Consider the following 22,476-nt stretch of genomic DNA (forward strand, 5'->3'; position numbering starts at 1 on the left):
TAGCATCGAACGATAGCGATCGCCATTCACCGTAACGTTGCGTCCAACAGCATCTTTGAAAAAATACGGTCCAATGATTCCACCAGCGTACAAACCACACCAAACAGTGCATTTTTCGGGATGCATGGGCAGTTCTTGAACGGCTTCTGGTTGCTCTTCACCCCAAATGCGGCAATTTTGCTTATTTACGTAGCCATTCAACCAGAAATGAGCCTCATCGCTGAACAAAACACGCGCGCGAAACACATTTCGAACCGAACACTGATTTTGGTAATAAAATTCAATGATTTGCAAGCGTTGCTCGTTAGTAAGTCTATTCATGATGAAATGTCAAAGCATACTGAGCATCTTTCTCTTTGACACCATGTCTGAAATCCCACGTGATCTGTCAAATACTAATGCATGAAAATCCTAACCTCAAAAAAATCACCCGTTATATATATACATACATTTCACACATTGACCGACATTTTCGATCAAAAGTCAACTATAGGTACCGGGTCTAAATATTCGGTACCTAGGGGCTTGAACAGTTTTTATTGGATATAAACAATTTTTGATCATAGAGTGGCACACACTAAAGACATTCGTGCAAAGTTTTATCCCGTTATATTATTTGTTTCATGAAAAATGTTATGTACTAAATATTGATGAAGTCGGTTGGACGGGTCCCGAGATATGGGGTTTCACCAAAAAGTGGGCGGTCCACCGCCAATAATCTAATTTTTACCCCAGCTCCCATAAAACTCTGATACCATCTCGGTGGTAACATTTAACGTCTCTGGTGTATTTAGTTATGGCACTTTATATGTATGTTTTCGGTTAATGACGATTTGTGGGCGTGACCGTCTACGAACTTGAAACTTTCTTTTTGTACTAAGGGGCCCCCATACCAAGTTTCATAGATACATATATCTCAATTTTTACTCAAGTTACAGCTTGCACGGACAGACGGACGGACAGACAGGCAGTCAACCGGATTTCAACTCCTCTCGTCATCCTGATCATTTATGTATATATATGTATATATAACCATATATCTATCTAGAATAGTTTTAGGTGATATGTATAATCGTTAGGTAAACAAAAGAGTTGCAAGAGTATAAAAAAAGGAGCATAGACTTTTCCACCACTCTGTAATATCTCTACGGTTAAATTTCATGTTTGCTATGCTTATTTATAGACTGTTACTGCACATTAAGCAGTTTTAAAAAAATCCTTTGATTAAGATATACATAGGTTCAGTTGTATACACTATTATCAAAACTTTCAGCATAACTTGTTCTTATAAAATTGGGTTGATAGTGCTTTCAGAGATATATGTATATGTATATACAAAAAGATGGACTTATCTAACTCGAATCACCATAATCCACAAAAATACTTTGAGTTAGCAGGGATAGTTGTCAAATTAATTGAAGTTTTTTTTGAGGGAAAAAAATGGCGAACTTCCAAAAATGACGATTTTATTTAAAAAACGATTATTTTATATAATTGATCGTGTTAAATTTGTTTCGCGTATTTTTTCGAAAAGTTCATTCAAGAACAAAAATTAAAAAAAAGGTCCCCAAAAGTCAATTTCTACAAAAGTTAGGGCTATTTGAAAATAAAAAAGCCATTTTTTTGAAAAATTCATAATTTTTTTGAAGTTGGACAAAAAATTTTGAAAAAAATTCTCAAAAATGTTTTTCAAAGGGTAGAAAAGGATGGATAAGTTTCAGCAAAATCTAAAGGGGTCGGGTTCAAAAGTGGTCGATTTGGTATGGAATACCCCACATATACACTATTGGGGTACTCACAACTTGTCGTAAAGCATCGTAAAATTATAAAATTATAAATTTTTACACTTGTTTAAAAAAACTTTTGTTGGATGTCATATACAACTGAGTTTACACATTTACAATTCTCAATGCTATGTTTTCGAATCGTTACAACTTACAACTTTATGAGACTTGTGAATTGCATATATACATATGTATGTATATTACAATGTAATAATGTATATATTAAATGTGTAAGGGGGTTAGGCGCCTGTTACACTTTGATCACAGATGAACCTGGCTACGATACATTTGCACCAAATCTCAGTTTTGTTGCTTAGTTTGCGTCTTAGTTATAGTACGTTAAGTTGACAACCTATTGTTCTCTAGGCGACATATTGTAAGATTATGAAATTTTTAAGCAATAATCAACAGTAAAAAGTTTAATTTATAAGGCATGGTAATCCCAACTGTATTCAACTCTAAACATTGTACGTGCAATTCATATAAAACTTATATTTACGTATTCTCGCTGTCTTAATTTTTTCTAAGTTGCTTCCCATGAAACGTTAAAAAATCCATAAATTCTTGGCAAAAGTTTCTTATTTTTATTAGAAGTAAAAAAATATATTGATAACTTACCGTCTACGTCAGAAAATACTATTCAGATGAATAGATGTATAAGGTTCTTGATATGTTTTTACCTATATGTCTCATGTATTTGAGCATATGCAAATTCATTGAATATCCTTACAATATTTGAAGAAATATCGAAAAATCCTTTTGATGTAGTATAATCATAACGTATGCCGAAACAAACAACTAATAAATGTATTATAATTATTGTAATTTTAAACACAACGAATAATCTTTTTTTGTGTTATTGTAAAGCACATCAATTGTTTAAAACTTTCCGATGTGAAGCATTTCAGGTAAACTATTTTGTACTAACAATAAATGAAATATGTATGCGCACAATTATTGTTTATTATAACTTTTAACGACAAATACGGATATTTTATATCGAGATAAAATTTAAATAATTTGAGCCGTTTGCAATTCATAAGTCGAATTCGTACTTCTTGTTTTCGTATCGTCACGCGACTGCTTTGTTAAAGGGAAAACTTGAAACTAATCATGCGCTTTTTCCAAAATCAGAATCAGAGCTCAACGCATGTAGATAACTTTAAAGCACAAATTATATTCATCTGTGGAGAACTTTCGGAATGTGAATTAAATTGTTAGTTCATTTGCGCACAATCTCTGCGAATCACGAATTGTGAGCAATATACTATATCTATTGTACAGAACACTGATCAGTAGCATCTGCTGTCTATTTTGCATTTCAAAATTTCTACAGTGGTGGCAAATGCAAATAAAACGTATACATACATAGAAAACAAATCGTTGTAAGAAAGTTATGTTGGTATATTTACTATGTATGTATGAACAATCAACGTGCAAGACCACTTTCCGACTAATATCAAACAATTTTAAAATAGGTTGTTTTCGGCTGACATGAAGAAGCATTTGGCAGAGATGTGTATGGCATATAAGTACAATACTCAATGTGAAGATTTTTATAAACAGCCAAAACAATAACCGTACATATATTATTTAGAAGTAGAACTCCGGCAAGTAGTCAGCAGTTGAGCTTGTAGACATCGTATGTACTATATGTACATATAAGTATGTATGTAACATATAATATACGAAAGATAGCACATAACATATAGATGTTAGAGATTTCAATAAATCGCTAACACTTCGTGCTGCCTTAGATTATAAGAAATTAATTTTAAGTAATTCGTTATTATTTATACTAATAAAATAATCCATAATTAATTAATTTATTTTATTTTATTTATAAATGTGAAAAAATAATACAATTATTATTTTACACGAAAAAAGGAGCACTGGCTGCCAGGACCTTCGGCTCGCCATAATAATAAAAAATAAGGAAAGTCTAAGCTTTTGTTGAGCCGAAAGTTGTATACTCTCACAAGTAGAAAGGATCCAAAGCGTGATAATATTTTCAGCTATTGAGAGGAATATAATATTCGTTGTTCAACATAATCGTTGTTATATTAAAGGTTATGAACTCTTTTGTTATTTATTACGATTTCATTTAATTTTCCATTTAATTAATTGTGTCTGTGAATGTTTTAAAGATAACTCAGTACTAACCACTAACATTGTGTAAGACATGGATTATTCCAATACAAAAAAGCGCCATGGATTTTCTCTGGATTTTTATTCCACCAATATGTACTATCTCTACGGTGAAAATTCGACAGTTTTTAGACAGTTATTGCAAATTAAGTAGTTTTTAAAATAACCTTTGAATAAGATATAACTTAGTTATATACGCCATAACCAAACATTTCAGCAAAAAATATTTTTATAAAAATGGGACGATACAGCTGCGGAGATATTATATCCCAAGAACGGGATTAAAAAAAAATTTAAATTTTAATCCCATCTTCGGGATTAAAATATAAAATTTAATTAATTTATATTTTTGTATTGAGAAATAGTTAACCCCGTGTAAATTTAAGCTGTAAGAGGTTGGGCATCTGATATACTTTGATCACAAACGCATTTGCGTATGGCGATCCTCACCACCAAATTTCAGTGCTGTAGCTTAGTTTGTGTCTTAGTTATAGTACTTTATCATTTTTCGCTTAACGGAATTTTGTAGACGTGAAAATAGTTCGTTCTTCCCCATAAGCCATAAAAACCTCCATAGAATGCAAGTGATTTCATTAAAGATCGCTGAGTAAAGATCAGTTGTCTCTTGCACATGATTGATTTAGGTGTTACAAACAAACGTTAAGTTGACAACCTATTGTACTCACGGCGACATATTGTGAAATTATGAAAATTTTAGATAACAGTCAACAGAGGAAAGTTTAATTTATAAGACTTGCTAATTCCAACTCTAAACTACTGTACGAGCAATGTGATTCAAATAGTTTTTTATATTTACGTATCCTCGCTGTTTTGGTTTCAAATAAAATCTAAAAATCCTTCCAATTACTATTATATATTACAATACTTAATATTGGCCAAAACAAATAACTAATAAGATATTGCAATAATTATAATTTTAAACACAGCGAATAATATTTCTATGTGTTGATGGAAATTACATCAATTGTTTAAAATTTTCCTTTGTGAACCATTTCATGGATATGAGGAAAATTCGTTACTTGATATTTCTTGATTTCGTATCAACACACCACTGCTATGTTAAAGGGAAAACTGTAAACTACCCATGTGCTTCTTCCAAAATCACAATCCCAGCTCAACGCATGAAGATAACTTTAAAGCACAAATTATATTAATGTATGTGTGGAGAACTTACAATATGTGAATTAGATTGTTTGTTCATTTGCTCACAATCGCTACGAAACGCGAATTGCGAGCAAAACAACTGTTCGACCGAACACTGATCAGTAGCATCAGCTATCTATTTTGTATTTCTAACTTTCTACAGTGGTGGCGAATGCAGATAAAACGTACTCATTCAAAACACGCCGTTCGACAATGTAAGCTTTGTTGGTATATTTAAAAGCGTATGTATGTGAAATGGACGTAAGCGCATTTAGCTCTATACACAACTGTTATTTTATTCTAGTATACAGAGCTTGTGTAAAAAAGTGTACGACGAGGGAGGTACTTCGTTGCCTACATAGCGCATACATACTGATGTAAATTACATATAGTAATATGTTGACATTTAAGCTCATACATATTCATCTATGTACATACATATGTACCTAAAACACAAGAATGTAATAAATTATTACATTATTGTTTGATAACGGAACTCGCACTTAACTCTCCATGCTTTATTGAACTTATCGTTATTCTGTAGATACATAATTATATATTTGACACTGAACCCGAATTTTATAATTTGAATTTCATTAATTCACCGAACATATTCTTCTTTTATCACACTAGGATCGACATATACAGATTAAAAAGCTCGTTCAACAACTATCCGTTATTTTCATTTCACAGAGTGTAGGCTCACTGACAAGGTGGACGGTGACAAATGATGTGGAATTAGTAAACAAATCCTATGATAACCTGTGCGGTGATCTCACTCAACCCAGTAACTATCAAATCAGTAATTAGTTAACTCAATTTAAAAGTAACAACAGTTCGTTTCACATTTGTACGATATCTATTCGCGTCTCATACGGATCATTACACGGCGTGTAGTAATTTTGTATAAATGGTATAAATAAGCATTTTTAACGAAAGCCAGGGATGCTATGAAAGTTTTTGATATTTTTTTTTTTAACTGTTGAACGCAATTGCGGCATTTAAATTTTTGTCTTATTAATTAAATTATTAAATATATTTGCCAAATAAATATAAATTTACGAAAATACTTTGCTGTGCTAATAAGAATATTAACGAAACTACACAGAGTGAAAAATACCACATAAAACTGATAAGATTCATGAACAGTAGACCTGATGTAAAAAATAAAACAAAATTATAATGAATTCCGTTTGGTTTTACTCATAAGTTGTAATTAATTCAATTCAAAGCTTTCATATATGTAAATGAAGAAGTAAGAAATTTTTCATTACATATATGATATTCTTATGATTATTGCATAACATTCTATAAAAATTGGAGAAGAAAACTAAAATAATAATACCGTGCCTTTCGTTTGTTCCTTTTTCACAATTTGCATATGTCCATATATTTGTCAAAAGTTACGTTAAAGATTTTGTCTTATTCTTCTTTTCTCTCTCTTACATATGCCTGAAGAATTGAATTCAATATTTCAATCGTCGCCAATGATAGCGGTATTGTGCTTTTTATCTACTATTAGTGCAGAAAATTACAAGTTACATATTTTCAGCTTGAGAGCGACTCAAAATTAGCGTTTTTTATATCATTTTCCATTTAAATTGAAACGCCCAACATTTATTTCGATTAAAAATTATTATATTTTAAACTTTTAATATTATGTATGGCTAAACTATTTTAATCATTTTTATGATTTTTTGGTATATTGAAACAACTGACTTTCAAATTTTCAATACTTAATTAAGGCTGCCAGCTCTAAATTAATAAATGATTATAATCATAATAACAGCACTACTACTACTGTTTTCGATACCTTCTCAATGAAAATTCACAAATTTAATTCTTAGTTTACATCTTGAGCAACGAGAATGGTAAGTTTAGGAATACTAAATATTTGCTTACAATTATTATTAAAGATTATATAAATCCAGCAATAAAATTTTAATTATGAAAGTGTTGGCCTTAAGAAGCGAGCTAAATATCTTGCGCAACGGTGATTCTTCAAGAGAATTGATAAAGACTTTAATTACCCAGCACCTAGCACCCAGCAAAAAAGATAGCGCAGTTGAAAAAACAACGACTTTGGGACACTGATTAAATCGTGTTGGACAAAAGTTTATATACATATATTGATGCAAAAGTCTTCAATTAAATATTATTAATTCCAGGAACACAAGTAGCATTTTGGGAACATGTTTGCCAACAAAATGGATCTGCTTTCGCATTAACCGAAGTTAATTTTTAAATTGTAGAACCTTACAAAGCATTTTGCATTACAACCTTTCTTTGCGAAATTGTGCAATGCATTTTTTTACGTTTATGAAGGGCTCCGAGCATTGTCCTAGTAATAATATAAATAATTAAAAATAAATAAAATGTAAATGAAATAACAACTGAAATTCAATATATAACACATATTTTATTATAAATTACTTACTTCATCGGCGAACCTTCCGATTTAAATTTTTCAATGCAATGCCTGCAAAGTAACACTTATAGTATACAAATTTAGACAGCTCATGCGCATGAATTAGGGCTGTTATGCATTTATAAGTTTCATACTTCCCGCATTAACGCAGTGGCGAATTACCATGGACTGCATGTATGCTTTACATATTGCATTTATGAAAGCAGCCAACGTTCAAGTAAATGAACCATAGATGCAGATTTTTTGTGGTAAAAGAAAATGAAGGAGTTCCCTTTAAGCACTCGTACCACATGCTACTTACATACATTCTGTTTGTTAAAAATATCTTTTGAAAATATATAGATGTACCGTTTTTTATTAGAGTAGAAACACAACAAAATGCTTCATGCTCTTTAGTAATATTAAAAAATATTTAAATAGAAAAAAAAATTATAAAAAAAATTTTATCATACGCAATGCAATAAGCGGTCATATTGTTTACAAATTAAGTTTTGATTAACACAGGACAAACAATTTTTGACAGACAATTTTTGACGTATAGAGAAGAACAACGATAGACAACGTAATATTATTGAATAATTGATTACACTGGTCGATTTTGGATATATTTGTCTCAGAACTTTATGACGCTGTCAATAATTTTGTAAGATTTGCTCTAGTTTATTTTTAAATCTAAAGGAAAAACAAGTAAGGAAGGGCTAAATTCAGTTGCAACCGAACCTTTTATACTCTTCCAACCCTCAGAAATCAAAGACAGGGAAGTACCTTAAGATGTAAAACGCTAACCAGAGGATCGAAATGTAAGCAATTTTATATATACGTATACTATAATATTTACATTAAACTCATACAATGACCGACTTATTCGACATAAGGTTTGTTAGAAAAAGCAAGATACAAGGTGTTTTCCAAAGTAAACAGGACTTTTTGAATCTAGCGCCCCCTGGTGGCGCCATCTATATGTCAACTGGTACGTTAGAATTTGCTATCTTTATCGATTGTCCAGTGAGAATTTCATGACATTTCATTCATTGGAAGTGAAGTTATTGCGTTTTAAGTGTAAGTATGTTTGTGTTATCGGTGCGAAAATGAGCTTCGAACAAAGAACCAACATTAAATTTTGTTTTAAAATTGATGATTGTCTATTCCGTAGTAGAGTACACGAGTGGTTTCAACATTTTCAAAGTGGTCGTAGGATATAAATGACGATCAACATGTAGGCCAATCAAAATCCGTGATCACCGGAAATTCCATCAAAACTGTGCCTGAATTCATCAAAAATTAACCGAAATCATCATTAAAATTCATGGGAATGGAATTGAAGATCTCCAAAACATCGATTTATCGAATTTTGATCGAACAAATTGACTGACGACCAAAAATTGCTCAGAATCCAACATTCGAATGACGTTTATTTGACCAAAAATCACATTTTAACCATTAACCACTCCACGTACTCACCTGATATGGCACCGTGCAACTTCTTTCTTATCGGAAAAATGCATTTGCCCATGAAAGGAAAGCGTTATACAGACGTAGAGGCCATTCAAAGGACTTGCACCGGCATACTGGCGGCCATACTGGCCAACGAGCTAAAACAGTCATTCGACATACTTTTGGACCGTGCAAAAAGCTGTATTGTAGCAAAAGGATACTAGTTTGAATAAAATAAATTGATTTTGCCGAAAAAAACTATTCGTTCTGTTTTTTTTTTTTTTGAAGTCCTGTTTAGTTTGGAACATACTTTGTAATGTATTGAATTCTAAAGCAAAACATAGCAATTATTTTTAACCCGTAAAAACTGTTGTTTATCTATTCTGCATATTCACCTAAAATTTGAGGTAACTGGTTTTAACAAACTCTGCAAAAAATATATTTGCTAGTTTACTTATTTAAAATGTGAGATTTTGATTCCGAAGGATCATTTATTCTAAGGTCATCGAGGTACAGAAAATATGGTTTTGTTACACAGTTCTCTGTATGTTTTGATCTTCGCCAAGAACCTCCGTTAATGAAATTAGAATAATTCTTCTTCATTTTTACTAGCGTAGACACCGCTTACGCGATTATAGCCGAGTCAACAACAGCGCGCCAGTCGATTTTTCTCTTCTCTATGTGGCGCCAATTGGATATTCCAAGTGAAGCCAGGTCTTTCTCCACTTGGTCCTTCCAACGGTGTGGAGGCCTTCCTCTTCCTCTGCTTCCCGCGACGGGTACTGCGTCGAATACTTTCAGACCTGGAGTGTTTTCATCCATCCGTACAACATGACCTAGCCAGCGTAGCCGTTGTCTTTTAATTCGCTGAACTATGTCAATGTCGTCGTATATCTCGTACAGCTCATCATTCCATCGAATGCAATATTCGCCGTGGCCAATGCGCAAAGGACCATAAATCTTTCGCAACACCTTTCTCTCGAAAACTCGTAACGTCGATTCATCGGTTGTTGTCATCGTCCAAGCCTCTGCAACATATAGCAGGACGGGAATGAGCGACTAATAGGGTTTGGCTTTTGTTCGTCGAGAGAGGACTTTACTTTTCAATTGCCTACTCAGTCCGAAGTAGTACCTGTTGGCAAGAGTAATAATTATCTTTTGAAAAATGAAATTTTGAAATTCTTTTTTTTACGCACCTTTAATTTTAAAAGAAAATTTATTTGAAAACTTATGTCTATTGTTGATATTTCTGATTTTAATAATTCTTAAAAAGGATTATTGTTATACATAAAAAATTGTGTAGCAGAACTTTGTATATCAAGTACGTCCTTTCGAGAAAAAATTAAATGCAATTAAAGAAGTAATGAAATTTAAGATTCGTTAAAAGATGAAGAAAATGGTGGCATTATTTGATTATCTGACGAAGAGATTTCTGTCGAATTCGCCAAAATTGGTGAGTTGTGTAAAAATAACTTCTGTTTGCACGATAATCAGTACTTTTTGTTAGATTATGCTGAGATCTATATACATGTATTACTAAAGATTTCTTTACATTTTTCCTCCTAACAAATTCATAAATTTTTGACGCCATGATATGATTTTAAATGTTTTATCAGGTCATTAGGTGCTCGATAACCTTTAGTACAAATGAAGCAAAGGAGTACTTTCATTGTTCATAAAAAGTAGACAGGGATATAAGTAAAGTAAATATAATATGTTACACCAATAATGAAAGATTTTAGTTTAAAGAAATTGCTTTCCATAATTTTATAATAATATCAACGCCCTTCATATAGGAGTAGCACTTCCATTTAATGTCAAAGAAATAATATAAAATTCGAAAATAAGTGCAATATTGGTTCCAACGACGATAACTCTATGTTGACATTTTTCTTTTCCATCAGCAAAGTGATTAATTATTTCCATAGCTTTAGGGTGAATATCATTTGGTGTTGCAACGAGAATGAAAAAGCCATTTCGAGAATCGGCTATTATAGATTTAGACTTTGCTATCTCCAAAGCATCAAAAGGAATTGTAGTAATATAAAATTTATTTAATACCTCTACAACTAAATCCTTTTCATTTCAAGTTTTTTTATTGTATCATTGTTTTATGTATAATTGTCATGAAGGACGATATTTTATTTCTTTTTCAAAGATATGTATCTAATATTTTTTGCAGAAATATTATATTTTAAGAATAAAAGGTTCCTTTTGCCTGGGTATAAGTTTTCAAAGTCTATTTTAATATAATATGAATAAAAGAAAAATTATACCATAATTGACAGAGGTTGAAATTATTTGAATTTTCGGTACATAAACGTTCGTATGAAAATTAACATTAACTGCTTAATAGTATTCGAATAGTTGTTCTACTGCGACTATTCGAATAGCTGCTCTGCTGCGAGAATTTGAATTATATGAAATGTTAATTTTGTCGAGTCAGTTGTGATGTAGCCAACACTTTCTTTCGCAATTATCATCTCAATATTTTCCAAGTTGGTTAAGTACATGATTTTGTAAATTTGTGAAAGTACATAGAAGAGAAGTGTTGAGAAAATAAGTTTTATTTGGTCCGGCGTGAAAATAATTTTCCCCTTTTATTTTTTGACATGTTTCCTAAATATTAAAATATTTGTGTGAGAAACAATTCGTGATGTTGTTTTGACGAAATATAGTGATTATTACATTTTTAAACCCCTATATAATTGAAAGTTTTTCTTTTATTTTATATAAAGTATCTTTTTTCTACTATATTCTATTTTTTCCTTACCGAAAACTATATCAAGCTTAAAACTTTCTACAAAAAAACCAAACAAGCCTTCAGGAGACCCAAGTTCGTACAGGCCCGTATGATCGATACAATTGGTAAAATCCTCGAACGGATAATATGTGATCGACTAGAAAAGCATCTAGGAGAAATAGAGGGCTTATCTGACAGACAATACGGTTTTCGTAGAAGACGATCGACCATTGACGCAGTTGAAAAAATTACCGAAATAGGAGACAAAGCCATTGAGGGCACCAGGTGGATGTACGGCTCCATAAGTATTGTGCCGTTATAACCTTAGAAAATCATTAATTTCAGCTAGTTGGGCTCATATAATGTAAGCTTTAGAAGCTCTAAAAACGCCAGCATATATATATATAGCTACCTCTAATCAGGTGCTAATGACACGGATGGAACATACTCTCTATGGAACATACTCTATGACGGAATCCTTCGTCTACCAACACCGAAGGAAGTGGTAATAATAAGGTATGCTAATGATATTGCGGTAACAATAGTGGCAAAATAACTGCACCAAATTGAGTACCTATGCAGCACTGTTGCTCTAACAATTAAAGGATGGTTGACGACAGCGAAGCTTCAACTGGCAAGGTAAAAAACAGGAGCAGTGAATATTGATGGGTATAAAATTATGTCACAGCCATATTTCAAACACTTGGGCGAGGAAGAAAGAGAGCAGAGTCTAAGGTAATGGCAATCTCTGTTGGATTCAGCGCCCAAAGGACGATGGACTCACAGGTTGATTACAAATTTTGAAACCTGGGTTAATAGAAAGTATAGCGACGTCGACTTTTACCTAATCCGTACTTAATAGTAGTTCCGCAGGGTAATTCATATCAAAGCTATGTGTCGTTTCCTAAGATGTTTCTTTTAGTAATTTAAAGTCCCTACTGTGGTAAGGGCAACAGTGTCTTTTTTTTACATCTCGCCATAAAAAAAACAACACCGTCTTCGAAGCCTACACGAGCGTGAGTAGATGTAGTCGAGAGTTGTCGTCGTAATACTGAGCATAACGTCGCCTAACACTCAAAAGCGCAGCAGAGCGAAAACGGCATTGCACTAGCGGGCCACACTGAACCGTTACTCTGCCAGAGCACTTTCCCCGGATAACGTCATTACAACGCGAAAGACAATATATGTATGTATGTATAAGTACAAATTGTAACTACAAGTAAAATTATGATATAAAGCTAAATAAATTACGATTCGATTAGAGAGTCCCACTGTTTACAAATTTATTATAATGACCCCTGGACACGGCGAGTATACCTCAACAAATTATAAGAAGCAGAGGCAGCAAAAAACTTCGTTTGCGAAGTGAGATTGTGTGACATTGAGTAAGGATGATTCTTCAAGAAAATTGATAGAGACTATTATTACCGAGCACCTTGCTCTTGCAAAACAAAATAGCACATCGTGTGAATAAAACTTTGAGTATACTGATGCAAAAGTCTTAAATTAAATATCATTAATTCCAGGAATACAAGCAGTATTTTGGGAACACGATTGCCGACAAACTAGATATGGTTTTTTAAGAGGTCTTTCGCATTAACCGAAGTTAATTTATAAGTCGTTTGCACATACAAAGCATTTACGCATTACAACCCTGCTTTACCAAAATATGCAATGCATTCAATGTGTCCTAATAATAATATAAATAAATAAAATATAAGTTAAATAACAATAGAATATCAATATATAACACATATTTATTATAAATTATTACTTCATTGGCAAAACTTCCCTTTTAAAAAAATAAATAAATAAAGAAATAAAGACGCATTTGGGTGTTAAATTGCGTTTATTACGTTTTGTAAATCTAATATCTTTAAATATGCGATTTTTTTTCCAACAACTCAATAATTAAGACATTTCGTGTTTCATAATTATGTTTTCCCTTATAGAAATAAAGATAGATTAATTCGAAATAATAAAATAACTGGATTTCTTAACTTACATTTCAAATCTGTAAGCGACTATCTTCTTGCTTTGTTTCTGATAGCAAAACCGATAAAATTGGTTGCCTTGACACTCAAAACCGATACAAATTCTGTTTCGAATATCAAAACAATATTATCTAAATTCATTACACTTTTGATCGGTTTCAGTTCTGATTCCGACAACTGCGAGTATCAGTAGCCAGGGGCACCTGTGGATACAAAATTTTCAATATGTGGGAGTGGTCCCGCCCTCCTAAACTACTAAAGCTACAACAACCAAATTCGCCCAGCACAAATATTACAAGAACTCCTACCGATAGTGTGAAAATGAATGAAAACGCTGGTCATTTTTCATTTCACGAATAATGTCTTTAGTGTATGTCACTTTATGACAAAAAAATTGTTCAAATCCAACCAAAAATGTTCAAGACCCTAAGTACCGAATATGTGGACCCCACTACCTATAGTTGACTTTTGGTCGAAGATATCTATCAATGTGTGAGATATGCAATAGAAATTCAGGCAGAATACTTTTCCTGCAGTAGTAGTTCTGGATATATCGGCCAATATTTGAATTATCTCAATAAAAATTTCAGAACGTATTAGACTCATTATAGTATATATAAATTGTTTAGATTCCGATGCTCTGGATGAAAATGAGCTTCAAACAAAGAGCCAACATTAAATTTTGTTTTAAAATTGGTAAAATTGATGATTGTCTATTCCGTAGTAGAGTGCACGAGTGGTTTCAACGTTTTCAAAGTGGTCGTGAGGAACAGAATTTGTATCGGACATAAATGACGGTCAACATGAAATTCATGGAAATGGAATTGAACATCTCCAAAACATGGATTTATCGCATTTTGACCGAATATTTGGGCTTACGAAAGGTGTGTGCACGGTTTGTTCCGCACAAATTGATTGACGACCAAAAATTGCTCAGAACCCAACATTCGAAGGACGATTATTTGACTAAAAATCACATTTTAATCATTAACTACTCCCCGTTTTCACCTGATATGGCACCGTGCGACATTATACAGATGTAGAGGCCATTCAAAAGGCTTGAGCCGGCATATTGGCGGTCATACCGGCCACTCGTCCGACATGCTTTTTGACTGTGCAAAACGTTGCATTGAAGCAGAAGGAGACTATTTTGAATAACATAAATTGATTTTGCCGAAAAAACCATTTGTTCTGTTTTTTTTTAAGTCCTGTTTACTTTGGAAAGGACCTTGTGTACATAACTTTAGGCTGAATATCATTTGGTGTTGCAACGAGAATGATAGTCATTTTGAGCATCGGCTATTATACGTTTATCGGTCTAGGCTTTGCAACCTCTAAAGCATCAAAAAGAATTATTGTAATGTAAAATTTAGTACCTATAAACGGAATACCCATATTTAATTAAAATCATTCAAATTTATTTATTGTATCCTGAAGGACGATTTTTTATTTCTTTTTCAAAGATATCTAATATTTTTTTGCGGAAAGATTTTATTTTAAGAATAAAAAGTTCCTTTTGCCTGGGTATCAGCTTTCAAAGTCTGTTTCAATATAATATGAATAAAAGAAAAATTATACCATAATTGTCAGAGGTTGAAATTATTTGAGTTTCCGGTACATAATAATTGTTCTACTGCGATTATTCGAATAGCTGCTCTGCTGCGAGAATTTGAATTATAAGAAATGTTAATTTTGTCGAGTCAGTTGTGATGACACTTTCTTTCGCAATTATCATCTCAATATTTTCCAAGTTGGTTAAGTATATGATTTTATAAATTTGTGAAAGTACAAAGAAGAGAAAGTGTTGAAATGGCTCTAACTCTTATAAAATAGGTTTTAATGTGAAATAAGCTTTATTTGGTGTGGCGTGAAAATAACTTGCCTCTATTATTTTTTGAAATGTTTCCTAAATATTAAAATAATTGTGTGAGAAACAATTCGTGATGTCGTTTTGACGAAATATAGTGATTATTACATTTTAGACCCCTATGTAATTGAACATTTTTCTATTATATTATGTAAAGTATTTTTTTCTATTATACTATTATAATTTTTCCTTACCGAAAACTCTATCAAGCTTAAAACTTTCTACAAAAACATATTTTTTGTAAAAAGTTCCAAACTTCCGCTTATATGCTTTTTGTAAAGGAATTAACTGCATTCTAATTAAAGAATTCTAAAAATTAATAATGAATAGTCAAAACCTTAAAATATATGGGTGTCTCTAATTATAAAAATAATTATTTATAAATTTATTATATTTGCCGGTTTTTCTTTCGGGAAACATCGCTGATAGCATAAGCCCATTTCCGCATTTCGGAGTATATAAGTATTTTCACATCACAATGCAATGAATTAGTGTTTTTTTGGGATCTTTTACTTCCAAATATGCTAAGTCCATAAGTATATTTTTGTGCATTGAAGCGACTGGTGACATCTGAGCAGAGCGAAACTGTAACCCGACTGTTATTTCCGCAAAAATTTAAAAGTAGTACAAAGGTTAACATACTATATAACAGCTTATGTAAAGCAGTCCGATTGGATTCTAAAAATTTTCAAATAACGATTACGCTTTCCAATAATGCATCATGAGCTAAATCACGCAAATTTTAAGGAATTTTATAATCAGAGTCGGTAGTGATGTTAGTGAAGGACAATTTTATCATAACAAGCACTTATCATATACATTTTTTCCAATTATGAACCTTTTAGCTGTATGTATTTATTTGCAAAAGTTTATAATCGTGTTAACCAATTATTTAATTAAGTAAAATAAATATTCGAATTTTTACATATTTTACAAACACTGAACAAAGTTGTCAAGGTAAATAATTTGCAATACAAGATTGCATTATTATAACAGGAGCACATTGGAACGTTTCCCTGAGTATTCTTAACATAGAGTCCACTCAGTATTTTTTACTTGTTTCAAAACAATATTTCTATAATACGAGCATTAACTTACTATAATATTTTGTCATTCTCTGAGTCCTACCTTGAATTTACTAATTTTACCAAAGAATTGATTGTCAAAGTTATTGAAGACCGTTAATATTATACATCTTAAATTTCCGCAATTTTTCAAAATTTGGAATGTGGTGATTCCATGTATTTTTAACAGCGTACATATACTTGTATCGTCACATAAGTGCACATTTGAAATAATGACAATGTCTCCATATACATATTTCTTGTTTGGTCTATTAGCGGAGTTTTCAATAAGAATCCTAGTTTTTTGAAATAAAACAAAAACGGTTTGGGATATCAATGAAATTCTTTAATCATGTGAAAGTAACGGGTGATTTTTTTGAGGTTAGGATTTTCATGCATTAGTATTTGACAGATCACGTGGGATTTCAGACATGGTGTCAAAGAGAAAGATGCTCAGTATGCTTTGACATTTCATCATGAATAGACTTACTAACGAGCAACGCTTGCAAATCATTGAATTTTATTACCAAAATCAGTGTTCGGTTCGAAATGTGTTTCGCGCTTTACGTCCGATTTATGGTCTACATAATCGACCAAGTGAGCAAACAATTAATGCGATTGTGACCAAGTTTCGCACTCAGTTTACTTTATTGGACATTAAACCAACCACACGAATGCGTACAGTGCGTACAGAAGAGAATATTGCGTCTGTTTCTGAGAGTGTGGCTGAAGACCGTGAAATGTCGATTCGTCGCCGTTCGCAGCAATTGGGTTTGTGTTATTCGACCACATGGAAGATTTTACGCAAAGATCTTGGTGTAAAACCGTATAAAATACAGCTCGTGCAAGAACTGAAGCCGAACGATCTGCCACAACGTCGAATTTTCAGTGAATGGGCCCTAAAAAAGTTGGCAGAAAATCCGCTTTTTTATCGACAAATTTTGTTCAGCGATGAGGCTCATTTCTGGTTGAATGGCTACGTAAATAAGCAAAATTGCCGCATTTGGGGTGAAGAGCAACCAGAAGCCGTTCAAGAACTGCCCATGCATCCCGAAAAATGCACTGTTTGGTGTGGTTTGTACGCTGGTGGAATCATTGGACCGTATTTTTTCAAAGATGCTGTTGGACGCAACGTTACGGTGAATGGCGATCGCTATCGTTCGATGCTAACAAACTTTTTGTTGCCAAAAATGGAAGAACTGAACTTGGTTGACATGTGGTTTCAACAAGATGGCGCTACATGCCACACAGCTCGCGATTCTATGGCCATTTTGAGGGAAAACTTCGGACAACAATTCATCTCAAGAAATGGACCCGTAAGTTGGCCACCAAGATGATGCGATTTAACGCCTTTAGACTATTTTTTGTGGGGCTACGTCAAGTCTAAAGTCTACAGAAATAAGCCAGCAACTATTCCAGCTTTGGAAGACAACATTTCCGAAGAAATTCGGGCTATTCCGGCCGAAATGCTCGAAAAAGTTGCCCAAAATTGGACTTTCCGAATGGACCACCTAAGACGCAGCCGCGGTCAACATTTAAATGAAATTATCTTCAAAAAGTAAATGTCATGAACCAATCTAACGTTTCAAATAAAGAACCGATGAGATTTTGCAAATTTTATGCGTTTTTTTTTTTTTTAAAAGTTATCAAGCTCTTAAAAAATCACCCTTTACATCCGCACATACCCTGTCGGGGTGTGTCGACGTAAGCGGCCGATTGCGTTTAATGAAAATTTTTTCGTTTTAGTTTAAACGTTATACATTTCTTATTTCATATATAATTGCGTATATATATATATATATGTATATATATAGACGTATGGGCATGTGTATGTGTGTTACCAATATAGGTTAATCATTCTTAATTACGTATTAGATATTGTTACAATTCAGTTTTTACATATTCTTGTAATTTCAAATATTTTAATCCGTTTCGTGAGTTGGGTTAATTCCTTCGCTGTAGAGTATTGTTGATGAGTTTTGTGTGGATCCTTGTGTTGTATCCGTATTATTTTATGTTGTAATGCTTTAAGGCTTGTGTTTGATTTATCACTTTGTACATATACTTGTATGTATGTTGAGTAAAAACACGTCAAGTGGACCGCTCATTTTCCACTTGATCATCGAATTTGAATGTGAGTATTTTTTCATAAAGTAGTCACCATGAACAAATAATCCCCCGCCCAGTTTTTTTAAATTTTAATTTTAACAACAATTTTTTTTAATTGAAAATTTTTAAATTTTTTTAATATAATCAAAAAATATGCATGAATTTTAATTATTTTTATTTTTTCATATTGTTTATTAACTTTTAAGTTAACTAATGAACATTTTAATGACTTCTCCCTCAAAAAATAAATTTTTTTTTCAGTATTTTGCAATAAATATTCAAGTAACGAAATCCGTGAAAAAATTTGACTGATCGTAATTAGATAAAGCAAAACAAAAATTTTTAAGACGGGCGGTCAGCGCTGCCGGTATAGCGCTCTGCCGCGTATCATTGACTTACCTTTAGATTTACTCCGTAATTATAAGTAAGGAATAATAGTTAATGTTTTAATTAAAAATATCGTTATTTTATGGCTAATTTTATTTAAACAAATGACAGAGATAATAAATCATATATTTTTTTTATAAATAAAAAACAAAGTTAAATAATTTTTAAATTAATTTTATAGCTCATACTTATTGCTTTATTTCTTTTTTTTAACTTTATTGGTAACGATTTTAAGGGCTTTGGAGAAAACTTTGCACTCGTGTGATGTATTATTAGCAGCTCTGTAATGGTGATATTGGCGTGTATTTTTTATAATTACACATTGGTCATGACGAGATTTGAACTTCTTCTCATGGAAGTCGTGATCTTCTTGGGAGCAAAAACCAAAGTTAATTTTTTTAAATGCATTCTTACCCCATTCAAATAATGAAGTTGCATTGGTTATATGATTATCGCTTTCCCGTTGAAGACTTGCACGAAAAGCTTGCCTTTTAAAACTTCCTGCCAAACCATCACATGCCCCTTTCCCGTGAGAAGTCGCAAAAAAATTCCATTCCTCATTCACATTAAAGTCCTTTTTATGATTTATTAAATTCACGAAATTATATTTATTTTTGTACTGAGAAGCAGCTCCGTCCAAAAAGTAGGCAATTTTTTTTTATCTTATCTGCTCCAAACTTATTTTTTAGAAATTCAATAAGTTTAAAATTAAAAAGGTGAACAGAGCTCGCGTCGTGACTAACTTTTTCCGAAATAACGACGTAGTTTATATGTTTCATTTCTCCATTTTCTCTGTAATACACAAAGTAAGGATGAATTGTAGCCTGACTGTTATTCCAATGATGAGATTGGATGGCATTTTGAACAGAAAATGTATAATTTTCAGAAAAATCAAGGCAAACGATAAATTTTCCATCTTCCTTCTTGTCAGTAAAATATGACGCTTGAGATCGTGCAAGAAAATCATGACTTAATAATTCAGACCATTTTTGTCTTAAATCATTAAAAAAAATCTACTTTTGTCTTCGTTTCTTCAATGATTTCAGTTCTAAAAAATTTAAAATTAATTTTATTGAATTTTTTGAATGAATTTAGAAAGAAAAGAAGAACATTTGACCGAAATTTTTTTTACCTATCAGTACTTTTCCATTAGCTGTATGTAATTTCATTTACTTCATGGTCGTTGAGCAATAGTTGCAATTTATTTATAATATTCTCAGCTCCTGGACACTTAGTACACTCAGAAAAGTAACACAATGATGCAGACTCTTGGCAAACAGAGCATTTAATTAAGCCATGTGAGCTTTCTGGAAAAATTATCCCCTTTTTTAATTCATTTTTAAATCCAGTTAATTGAAATTTAACATTTTGATGGATTTTACACACACACACATTATGAGTTCCACTTTTGCCGGCAGATATACATTCTCGAGGTCGGAGTTGTTGAAATTTTGATAGTCCAATTTTTTTGTCTGGATAAGCGTCAGTAAATTTTTTGTGTATTTCATGAATATTATATAATAATAATCGTTTTTGTTTCTGGATTTTCTTCCCATTCTCAATTACCGAAACATAATCCTTCATACCAGGCATTACGCGGCTGATGTCATCTGATAGATAGAAAGCTTCAATACGTTCGAGGGTTTCAGTGTTTAAGGTTTTGGGTCGGCTTTAGTATACCGTCCCGGGATTTCGGGAATAAAAAGGATATGGTCGGATAGAGGAGATTCTCCTGATCACGAATGATAAGGTAACACTGATTATTTGACAGTTTGTAATTCATTTGTTATTCTAAAATAATAATTATTCAACAATAATTGAAATACATATTAAAAGCAATTTTTGCACTATAGTATATAAAATAAATGTGTGCAAATGAATAAGTGATGTGTTAGTGTATATAAAATTGAAAAATATAAGTGCAAAATTAATTTTATATTTCGAAAATATGTAATTAAAATATTGCAAATTTTAAACTTTAAACTCGAATAACTCGGAAACTGTAAGCTTCCTGCGGCTATAACCATATATATCCTTGATCAGGAGAATCTCCTCTATCCGACCATATCCTTTTTATCCTTGATATCCTGGGACGGTATACTAAATCCTTCGCAAAGTTTTTGTCTTATTTTTTTTTGCTGTTGTCACCATGCGTTTGGAAACTTTAAACTCTCTTCTTATCATTTTCATCGACCAATCTGTAGGAAGCGTAGTCAAAACCTGAATTATATCAGCCCTACTAGTTTTATCATTAAAAGCAGATTTAAAGTTATTAAGCAAAAGCTCTTTTGGATCTATTTCATTATTTATATTGTTAATATTATCTATAAATTTCCTCACAACATTTGTTAAAACTTTTTGACATTCTTTATCACTCGAGACTCTCTTGATTTTGATTGGAGGTTCACCAATTTCCGTTAATAATTTATTAACCTTATCAATTTTTAATTTGCTATCTACCGGTTTGCATTGAAAAGTGGGATCATTTTCTTCGTCATCTTCGATCACATCATTCGACTCTTCAGGATTGTTGACTTCAGGACATGCATTCACCGATAATTCACCAAGAATTTCAGGTTTTCGACCAAAATAAATTGTCCGTTCACATGAATTGCACATACAATTGCCAATAAAATCTTTGAAAACATGAGCGCGATTTTTTGTTATTAAAACTAAGTTTTTTATGACACGGTTCATCTTTAACACGTTTCACCCGGAGCATTTTTTGCGTGTTCGTATACAGCGCGTGCACGAGAATCCAAGTTGTTCGTTCAACGGGACTCTTTTACTGCGCAAAATGCACGCAAAACCAACTTGTTCGTTCGCGGAATTATGTATGTCTCTTTCTAGTATGGTTTTTGAATTAAAAGTATAAACATTTGTGTACCACCGGGTTTTTTTTTAAATTGACAATATACTTAAGAAAACTAATATAATTACGACCCGTAAAGGTTTTTAAAAACAATAAATAAACTAAATAGCAAAATACTGCTAGAATTTACTATATTTGTTTTTATTTATAAAAAAAAAATATATATGATTTATTATCTCTGTCATTTGTTTAAGTAAAACTAACCATAAAATAACGATATTTTTAATTAAAACATTAACTATTATTCCTTACTTATAACAACGGAGTAAATCTAAAGGTAAGTCAATGATACGCGGCAGAGCGCTATACCGGCAGCGCTGACCGCCCGTCTTAAAAAATTTTTTTTGCTTAATCTAATTGCGATCAGTCAAATTTTTCGCGGATTTCGTTACTTGAATGTTTATTGCAAAATACTGAGAAAAAATAATTTAATTTTGGAGGGAGAAGTCATTACAATGTTCACTTGTTAACTTAAAAGTTAA

At 32.2% G+C, this 22,476-nt stretch overlaps 2 protein-coding genes across 5 annotated transcripts in view; one reads left to right on the top strand and one right to left on the bottom strand.

Moving 5' to 3' along the window:
- Positions 1 to 7,553, bottom strand: part of LOC105225451 (retrovirus-related Pol polyprotein from transposon 297) — a 332,389-nt gene extending 324,836 nt beyond the window's left edge. For 2 of the 4 annotated variants that reach the window (XM_049450363.1, XM_049450341.1), the window contains exon 1: positions 2,403 to 2,958. The gene's annotated coding sequence lies outside the window, so the exon portion shown is untranslated. Of the gene's footprint in view, positions 1 to 2,402; positions 7,505 to 7,533 lie in introns of those variants that run through there. The other 2 variants (XM_049450368.1, XM_049450338.1) reach the window with 2 other exon arrangements.
- Positions 1 to 18,300, top strand: part of LOC125777012 (uncharacterized) — a 160,156-nt gene extending 141,856 nt beyond the window's left edge. The window contains exon 2 of the mRNA XM_049450761.1: positions 17,008 to 18,300. Within this exon, the coding sequence (XP_049306718.1) occupies positions 17,103 to 17,963 (861 nt within the window). The 5' untranslated portion in view covers positions 17,008 to 17,102 and the 3' untranslated portion in view covers positions 17,964 to 18,300. The remainder of the gene's footprint in view (positions 1 to 17,007) is intronic.
- Positions 18,301 to 22,476: the final 4,176 nt, after the last annotated feature.

The sequence above is a fragment of the Bactrocera dorsalis genome, chromosome 1, assembly GCF_023373825.1.
Source record: "Bactrocera dorsalis isolate Fly_Bdor chromosome 1, ASM2337382v1, whole genome shotgun sequence".
NCBI classification, from domain to species: domain Eukaryota; kingdom Metazoa; phylum Arthropoda; class Insecta; order Diptera; family Tephritidae; genus Bactrocera; species Bactrocera dorsalis.